Source organism: Lagenorhynchus albirostris, chromosome 15 (assembly GCF_949774975.1).
Source record: "Lagenorhynchus albirostris chromosome 15, mLagAlb1.1, whole genome shotgun sequence".
In the NCBI taxonomy this organism is placed as follows: domain Eukaryota; kingdom Metazoa; phylum Chordata; class Mammalia; order Artiodactyla; family Delphinidae; genus Lagenorhynchus; species Lagenorhynchus albirostris.
In genome coordinates, this window is record NC_083109.1 from 14,861,054 (window position 1) to 14,870,282 (window position 9,229).

General features: G+C 56.6%; 1 protein-coding gene across 1 annotated transcript; it reads right to left on the reverse strand.

Annotated features, from left to right (window-relative positions):
- Positions 1-236: 236 nt before the first annotated feature.
- MMP9 (matrix metallopeptidase 9) lies at positions 237-7,821 on the reverse strand. Its single transcript, XM_060122939.1, has 13 exons — positions 7,684-7,821; positions 6,947-7,179; positions 6,435-6,583; positions 6,010-6,138; positions 5,748-5,921; positions 5,370-5,543; positions 4,421-4,597; positions 4,144-4,299; positions 2,809-3,094; positions 2,549-2,688; positions 2,055-2,205; positions 1,860-1,963; positions 237-528 (listed from the first exon to the last, which is right to left on the reverse strand). The coding sequence occupies exons 1-13, from the start codon at positions 7,819-7,821 to the stop codon at positions 410-412; spliced, it is 2,130 nt and encodes a 709-aa protein (XP_059978922.1). The 3' UTR covers positions 237-409.
- Positions 7,822-9,229: the final 1,408 nt, after the last annotated feature.

The following is a 9,229-nucleotide window of genomic DNA, read 5'->3' on the forward strand; positions in this document are numbered from 1 at the left end:
GTAAGGGCTCAATAAATGTTTGATGAATGAATAATAGGTTGGCCATTTCCTCAGCTATAAAATAGGAGTAATTACATTATACCTTCCTAATAGGAAGAATTGAACGTTAATATTTATGAAGTGCTTAGAACATTGCCTGGCGCATAGTAAGCCCTCTGTTGGTTACACACATACATGCGTGCATGCGTACAATACATACATTAATCTGCTCCTAAAGGTTAAAGAATCCAAGTTTATTAAAAACATTCCAACGAAAAAAGAAGGTGGGAAGAGAGGGCCCAGCCCACCTCCCCTTCTCCTTGTCCTTCAGAACAGACCCACCAGTTTGGATCCGACAGACTGGCTCATTCCCTGTCGCGATGGCCCCTGTGGGGACTCCCACTGCAGTGCTGAAGCCGGCTGGGGGGCCCTAGTCCTCGGGGCACTGCAGGAGGTCAAATGTCACGTAGCCCACATAGTCCACCTGATTCACCTCATACTGGGAACTCACGCGCCAGTAGAAGCGATCCTGGCAGAAGTATGCTTTCTCTGCAAGGGAAAGGCAGGACCGAGGGGGTGATTCCAACCTTCCCACATACACATACAGAAACAGGAGTCAGATCTTTACAGTCATCCCTCCTGCCCTTTCGAGATTTTTCCAAGGTTTTCATAGGACACCTGTGTCCCCCCCCCCGCCCCCCACGGAGATGCTGGAGGGCACAGACCTCCTTGTCCAAAGCACTGACACAGAGCCTGGCACACAGTCGATACTCAGGACAATTCACTCGACAAATCCCATTCATTCATCCAACAATATTTATCGTGCCAAGCACTGTTAGAGGCACTGGGGATACAGCAGAGGAAAAATGCAGGCAGGACCTCAGTTCTTTTGGTGCTTACACCCTAGTGGGGTAAGACTGACGATTAACAAGCAAATGCATCAATAAATGAGATTGGTTTTGACAATGGAGAAAGTGATGGAGGAAATATTCAAAGCGAGCGAGCAAGTGAACAGATAATGAGGGTCAGAGAAGGTCTCTCCAAAGAGGTGGCCTCAGTGCTGAGACCTAAAGGATGAGAGGGAGGCAGCCCAGTGACAATCTGGGGAGAAAACCTTCCAGACAGAGGGAACAACCGGCACAGAAGCCCTAAGCTGGGAATGACCTTGATGTGTTCAGAGAACAGCCAGAGGCTGGTGTGAGTGGAGCAGAGCAAAGGGAATGACAGGAGTAGTGGGAGGGGATGAGGAGGGGGGAAGGGGTCAGATCAGGTCATGTTAGTTTCTTTGACCTTGGAATGGGTCTAGAGTCACCCACAAAACCATGGCCCTCCACTCCTAGCCCCTCCCTACTCTCACAGAATATATTAAAGGTATTGGACAACCAGTACGGCTTGGACTAGGGTGTTTGCAGAGGAGCTTGTGAATACTTTGGCGGCTGAGTCAACAGAACTTGTCAGCTGATTGGAGGTGAGCAGTGAGAAAGAGAAAGCAAGTGTAACTCCAGCTACCACTCCCATTTTACAGATGGGGAAACTGAGGCTCTGTGAGTAGCAGTGACTTGCCCAAAGACACACAGCTATGAACTGTCTTATTTATCACTGTATCCCCAGTGGCAGTATCCCTACTTGGAGGGGAAAGGGCTTTCAGCTGGGGAGACAGGAAATCTGGGTCGTAGTTCTGGTTGTACTCCTGTGTCCCTGAATGATCTGGTAAGATCCCTGCCTCTATAGGGAACTCACCTGTGCTGGGGCATTTGCCTCAATCTCTACGGGCTTTTTCTTTCTCTCTCAGAATTTGACCAATCACTAAGGCAGGGGACCCTACCGTGGGAGGTGTCTCAGGGAGGGATCCTCCCCCGACCCTCGTCCTCATCCCTCACCTTGGTACTGAAAGATGTCATGCATATTCATGGGCACCCCGGGGAACATCTGGTCCACTGGGGTGGCGCTCCGGGGATCCACCTTCTGTGTCTTCACGTCGAACCTGCAGGACGGCAGCGAGGAGACAGTTGCCGAGCCGGCGGGCAGTCGGATGGCGCCTGAGCTCCCCCTGCCGGCGGTCCCGGGACTCTCACCTCCAGAAGCTCTGCCGGCTGAACAGCAGCACCTTACCCCCGGCGCGCGGGAGGGCCCCGGTGACTTGGGCCACTTCCGGGCCCAGGCCCAGCTTGTCCAGACGCCTTGGGCCTAGCACCGACGAGCCTGTGTACACCCACACTTGGCGCCCTGCAGGAGAGAAGGGTCACATCGGTCTGGGGGCGGGGCACATACTCTCCTTGAATATCAAGAGGGAGAACGCAGCGAGGCCTTTCCGCGCCCGGTGTGCCCGCGGTCTGTGTGCCCAAGGAGCAGAGTCTCTCGGTATGATTGTGCAAGGGTGCGGTGAGGAGGCCTGAAATTCAGCCCCTGTTAAATTGCATCCGCCAGAAGGGGGCGTCTTTTTCTAATGCACACAAGACGTTTTATGTATTGTCCTCGGTCTCTTGGTCTTTCTAGGTTGGTGTGTGTGTGTGGATTTTTTTTTTGGGGGGGGGGGGCGGATAGGGAAGGAAGAAAGGAGGAAACTAACCAGAGAAGAAGAAAATCTTCTTCGTGAGCGGATCCTCAAAAGCGGAGTCCAGCTTGAGGGGCAGCGCAGGCCACGTGTTCTTGATAAAAAAGGGACCCTGCAACGGGCGTCCCCCGCTCTCAGAGAGTCGCCAGTACCTCCTGGACGAGAAAAGGGAATGGCTGGCACTGAACCTTGAACACAAGGTCAGTGGGCGGGGAGACACAGGCAGGTCCCGCCTCCAAGCCCCTTCCCGAAACCTCACAGCCCCTGCCCCTCACCCATCCTTGAAGAGATGCAGGCGATTCCGGATCTCCGCGATGGCGTCGAAGATGTTCACGTTGCAGACCTCGTCCGCTGGATCCAGGGACCTTGTAGGGATCGCAGAAGGGCCAGCAGTGGGAGGACCCGTGGGGCCAGCTGAAGGGGGGCCCGTGGGGCCAGCAGTGGGGCGTTCTGAGGGGGGGGCAGTGGGAGGCCCCGTGGCGCAGACCGTGGGAGGGGCGGTGGGCTGCGGTTCAGCTGTGGCAGTGGTTGGAGGCCGTGGTTCAGGTTCGGGGCGAGGACCTAAAAAGAGACACCGCATAAGACAGCCCCTGTTCCTACGGAGCGCTGTGCCCATGGACTGCCTGCTCCCCCAAAGCCTACCAGCCAGGCCCCTGGCGCTCACTCTCCCCACTCTGGATGCTGGAGCCTGCCTTCCCCCAACCCTGGGCAGGCCGTTTCCTTTCACATACTCACCCCCATCCCCAGGCTGCTAGGAGAGAAGTGTTTTTTGAGCTCTCAACCTGAGTGCCAAACTTAGTGCTAGGAGCTTTATAAACTCACATTTGGGGCTTCCCTGGGGGCGCAGTGGTAAGAATTCGCCTGCCAGTGCAGGGGACACGGGTTCGAGCTCTGGCCGGGGAAGATCCCACGTGCTGAGGAGCAACTAAGCCCGTGTGACACAACTACTGAGCCCGCTTGCTACAACTACTGAGCCCGCGTGCTACAACTACTGAAGCCCGTGCACCTAGAGCCGGTGCTCCACCACAAGAGAAGCCACCACAGTGAGAAGCCCACGCACGGCAACAAAGACCCAACGCAGTCAAAAATAAATAAATTTATATTTAAAAAAATTCACGTTAGCTTGTTTGATCTTCAGAAAAATAAAAGAAAACCTATGAAGTAGATTCTTTAATATCCCCATTTTTTAATGAGGAAATATACTAATGATAATAAGTGGTGATAATAATAAAAATGTCGAACACTTATGTGGTGCTTACTATATGCCAGACATTATTCTAGCTCACTTAAGCCTCCCAACAGCCCCATGAGGCAGGTGTTAGCCCCACTTTACAGATGAGGAAGTTGAGGGGTGAAGTAACATATCCAAAGTCATCTAGCCAGGAAGTGGCTGGACTGGCTTTTGAACCTGTCTGTCTCACTCTAGAGTCTGGGCTCTTTATCACCATCTCCAAGCACTGACCTGGCAACAATTGTACCCATTGGCCAGGGTCTCCAGAAGATAGATGTTGGGGTCCTAACTTTCCCCTCCTCTGCATTCTCGGGGTACTCGCGGCTGGCAGAGCCCAGCCTTTCCCTCTCCTCCCTCCATCCCTGCCCCATACCCTCACCATACAGATGCTGGATGCCCTGCACATCGTCCTTATGCAGGGGGTGCTTCTCAGTGAAGCTGTACATGGGGTACATGAGCGCCTCTGGCACGGACGAGTGATCTAAGCCCAGCGCGTGGCCAAACTCGTGCGCCGCCACAAGGAACAGGCTGTATCCTGGACGAAAGAGGGAGCCTGAGACGTGAGCCCTGAGCCGAGCTCCCAGCCCCAGCCATCCCTCCCGGACACCACTGCCCTGGCTGAGGTCCCAGCCTGGGAATCTCAGAACCATGCCCACCTTGATCCGGGCAGAAGCCCCACTTCTTGTCTCTGTCGAAGTTGGAGGTGGTGGCGCACCAGAGCTGCCCATCACGGCGGCCCTCTCTGGTGCAGGTCGAGTACTCCTTGCCCAGGAAGATGAAGGGGAAGACGCACAGCTCCCCCGCCGAGTTGCCCTCGGTCACCGTCGCGTCAGCTGGAGAGACCCAGGGCCTCCGGTGAGCCAAATGGATGGGTCCAATAAAGACCCAGGGGCGGGCCAATCATGAAGCGAGAGACACTTGGAGGCCTATTTTAAAAGCTTGGGCGGGGTAGGGGTCTTCCCTGGTGGCTCAGTGGTTAAGAATCCGCCTGCCAATGCAGGGGACACGGGTTCGAGCCCCGGTGTGGGAAGATCCCACATGCCGCGGAGCAACTAAGCCCGTGCGCCACAACTACGGAGGCCGCGCTCTAGAGCCGCGAGCCACAACTACTGAGCCGCGTACTGCAACTACTGAAGCCCCCGGCACCTACAGCCGGTGCTCCGCAACAAGAGAAGCCACCGCAATGAGAAGCCCGCGCACCACAAGGAAGAGCAGCCACCGCTCGCCGCAAATAGAGAAAAGCCCGCGCACAGCAACAAAGACCCAACGTAGCCACAAAAAAAAAAAAAAAAAAAAAAAAAAAAAAAAAAACTTAGGGGGCGTGGTGCCGCACACAGCCGAGACCAGGCTAGACTGGTGGGCGGGACCTGAGGATCAGAGGCCCAGGGAGAGGCTGCAAGCAGGGCTAAAAGGAGAGGCCTCCGCGAATGCGGCGGCAGCAATAGGAAGGCAGGGGGCGGAGCCGTGGTGATGGCGGCCAGAGTCACGGCTGTCCTGAGGACCGCCGAGGAGTAGAAGGACAAACTGATGGGTGGAAGAGCCACGCTCGGGGACCATCTCGGAATTAGGGAGCGAGGCTGAATCAGGTAGGTGGGGCAGAGGTACCTCGGGTCGGGCAGAAGCCATAGAGCTTGTCCTGGTCGTAGCTGGCGGTAGTGGCGCACCAGCGGTAGCCGTCCGAGCGACCGTCGGTGGTACAGGCGGAGTAGGAGCGGCTCTCGAAGGTGAACGGGAAAACGCAGGGCTTGCCGTCCGCATTGCCGTCCTGGGTGTAGAGTCCTGGGAGGCCCACGCGATTACCCGAAGGCGCCACGAGTTTATTGACCCACAAGCCACCTGTGTCCTCCACCCCTCCTCGCCTCGTTTCACAACGGGGGAACGGACCCAGAGAACAGGACAGTGATTTGCAGCCCACACAGCACTAGCGGCAAGGCTGGGATAAAACCCCAGTGTTCTGGACCCTCGAGGAGGGTGGGTACTCACTCTCGCTGGGGCAGAAGCCGAACTGGCGGTCGGTGTCGTAGTCGGCCGTGGTGCTGCACCAGAGCATGTCGTCGGAGCGGCCGTCCGTCGTGCAGGCAGAGTACGAGCGGCCCTCGAAGGTGAAGGGGAAGTGGCAGGCGGCGCCCTTTGCGTTTCCGAAGTAGGTCGGAACCACTGCAGGAAAGGGAGACGGGGTCAGGGCGGCTGGTGATGCGCGTGAGAGGAGAAGGGAATGGGAACCCGGGCGGTTCGGGAATCTCACCGACGCCTTTGCCCAGAGACCACAACTCTTCATCGTCGAAGTGGGCGTCTCCCTGAATGCCTGGGCCAGGAGGAAAGGCGTGTGCCAGGAGCCCGTTCTTTCCATCGAAGGGATACCCATCTCCGTGCTCTGAAGAAGCAGGTGGCGAAGAGAGTTAGCCGCGTATGGTTGCGCAGGTTGTGCACTGCCCAAGGGCGCTGGACTGAGTGCGGGCTGAAATCCAGCCTCGGAGCTGCTGTCCAAGATTTGAGTCCCAGCGCTATGAGGTGTCGGTCAGCAGGGGGCGCCCTAAAGGCGAGCGGCAGCCAGGGCTGCGGGCACAGGCAAGAGAAATCCGGGTCCAGGGCCCCCTCTACTCTCTCCGAGGTCCTCCCTCCTCTGTCCCCTCTCCGATTCTCCTGGCTTTCCCCTTCTCGCGTTCTCACCCCTAACACCAAACTGGATGACTATGTCGGCTTCACGGCCGTACACGCGAGTGAAGGTGAGCGGCGTCACCGCGCTCCAGAGCGCGAAGGCGCGGGCAAAGGCGTCGTCGATCACGTCGCGCGGCAAGTCTTCCGAGTAGTTTTGGATCCTGCAGGGAAAGGCAGGAGGCTAGAGGTCGGAAGTGAGAGGCGGGATCCGGAGCAGCGGCGACACCCCGTGTCTCAGCAACTTCAGATACACAGCGCTGTGTGCGCTCCACGCTTTCAGCTATAAAGCACTTTCAGATGCATTTTTCTCTTTGGACTCTCACAACGGCCCTGACAGGAGGACTCAGACTGCGAGGTCGTTTCCCATGGGGGAACGAAGGCTCAGAGGTGGAGCCGCTTGCCCTGGGCTCACTAAATCCCTGGTTTAGTGAAACCCAGGGATGGGCCTAAGACGGGACGTGTTCACCACCGGGCGGCCTCTCCCCACTACGCCCCGCTCGCCCCCGGGGGGCCCAGCCTCGCACCAGTAGGTGATGTTGTGATGGTGCCACTTGAGGTCGCCCTCAAAGGTCTGGAATCTGCCCAGGTCTGGGACGCCGCAGCGTGGGGCACGCATGGCATTCAGGGTGGTGCTGTCCAGCTCGCCCGTCTCCGGCAGGGCCAGGCGCCGCTGGAGACGCTGCAGAGGCTGACGCAGGGACTGATCATCCTTGCTTATCTCTGCCACATGAGTGTAGCCATAGCGGTACAGATATTCCTGTGGAAGGAGGGGCAGAGACATCCCAGAGCCCTGACTTCCTTTCACTGATCTGCTGGGTGAGGACTCCATCCCTCCAGGCTCTCAGGGACTAGCAACAAGGCGTTGTATCCAGGACTGGGTACCCTGCATCCCAGTGCCTGTGCCCACCCAAGAATCTCCCCTCCCTGTAGACATCCTCAGCTCCTTTCCACCCCCGGATGCCCCTGGCCCATGCCTACCTCAGGGCCTCCTAGGGTTTACCCCTGTTCATCCCCAGCCCATCCCCACTCCAGAGCCCTCCAATGTCCCTTCACCACTTCCCATTGCCCATCTAAGAAACCCTCATTAACCCCTTCCTGGCAATCACTGTCCAGAGCATGCCAGTGCCCGAGCCTGGACACCTCTGTTCTCCAGAGGTGCCATCCCCCCCAACATGCCCCTAAGTATCTCCTCCGAGAGCCCATGTCCTTCCTGGGATTCCTAGCCAGCCCTTCCCAACTCTAGGCTGGAGTGTGTGCCTACCTCTGCCAGCTGCCTGTCGGTGAGACTGCTTCGTAGTTCTCCCGGGAAGACCACAAAGGTGGGCTGGTGTGGTCTGGGGGCAGCAGAGCAGCAGCCCAGCACCAGGAGCGCCAGGACCAAGGGCTGCCAGGGGTTCATGGTGAGGGTAGCAGTGTCTGGCTGCAGCTGCCCTTGTGGGGACTTTAAAGAGGCGCTGTCAAATGAATCAGTGACCCCGCCCCTCTCGGACAGGCCAGGGCGAGAGCTGACTCAGGGAATGGGGTGTGTGTGTGGGGGGCGGGGGTTGGGCAGTCCCAACATGAGAAGGCAAAGAAAGGGCTTACACCACCTACCCCTCTCCCTCCTTCCCACAGTCCCCATTGCCGAGTCAGGCAGGACCCCAGACCCACAGGAAACCACAGGCCCATAGGGGAAGGATTGGGTTTTGCAAACTGCAGAGCTTGTGAGAACTGTATGAGAGCGAGGGAGGGAGGCACGGCTCGAGCACTCCCTGAGCCCTCCATCTGAAGGCCCCAAGTGGTCAGCCTAAGAGAAAAGCATGGAACATTCCCTGAGGCTTCTTTCTGAACCTAATGATCCCCCTTCCTGGTCAGACCCCCTCGTGGGCCCCTCCCTACACTCCCAGGCTCTGTCCTCTTCTCCTTCCTGGAAGCCTTCCTTCATTCAGCTTCCTCCTCTGCTCCATCTGAGAGCAGAAGGCATGGGCTCTGATGACAGGAATCGGGGGATTCCACGGGGACAACCCCCCGTCTTTAACAGGCTGGATAGTTCAGGATAGTAAATGGGGGAGTTTGCGGCATCTGGAAGCCAGCAGACATGGCTTCATTCCTTCAGTGCCTTGGGCAAATTGTCTTCACCACAGTGAGTTTGTTTCCTCAGCTGTAAAAAAAACCCTTCTGACCTTTACCCCTTTCCCGTGGCCGGCTGGGTCCAGCCATCCAGGGCCAGCAGCCCCCTAAGTGGTCTGCTATGTCCCAGGCCCTGGGATATTTACTGTTAGCTAAAGGCGATGAGGTTGGTATGGGAGAGGAGGGTCTGGAGAGGTGGGGCTGTGGTGGACCAGGGTGCATCCTATGGCAGGGGTCCTATAATTACGTGCAAATCTCTGGACAGCCGGCTGCTATCTGCACTCTCTGTCCACTGGGTGTGCGTTGATTTAGACTTGCCCACTTGGGGAAACTGTGTGAAATCGTCTTCCGGTTTGTGTGGAAGAAAAGAAAAACCTGTCTCCCCCCACTCCCCACTGGTGTCAATTGAATAAATGTACGTGAACTCCAAAAAGTAAATAAATAAACAATAAAAATAAATTTAAAAGGGCCCTTTGTCCCTAAATTGATGTGAGGATAAAATGAGATCAAACACATAAAATACTTAGGACAGTGTAGGTTGCAAGTATTCAAGAGATGGCTGTGATCGCTTTTAATTATCCGAGCCAAGACCATGATTCTGACCTGGAATCAGGAGACAGGGTCTTGGACTCTAATCTGCTGTGTGAACTAGAGTAAATGCCTTCCCCTCTCTGGGCTTTGGACTCTTCAGCTGCAAA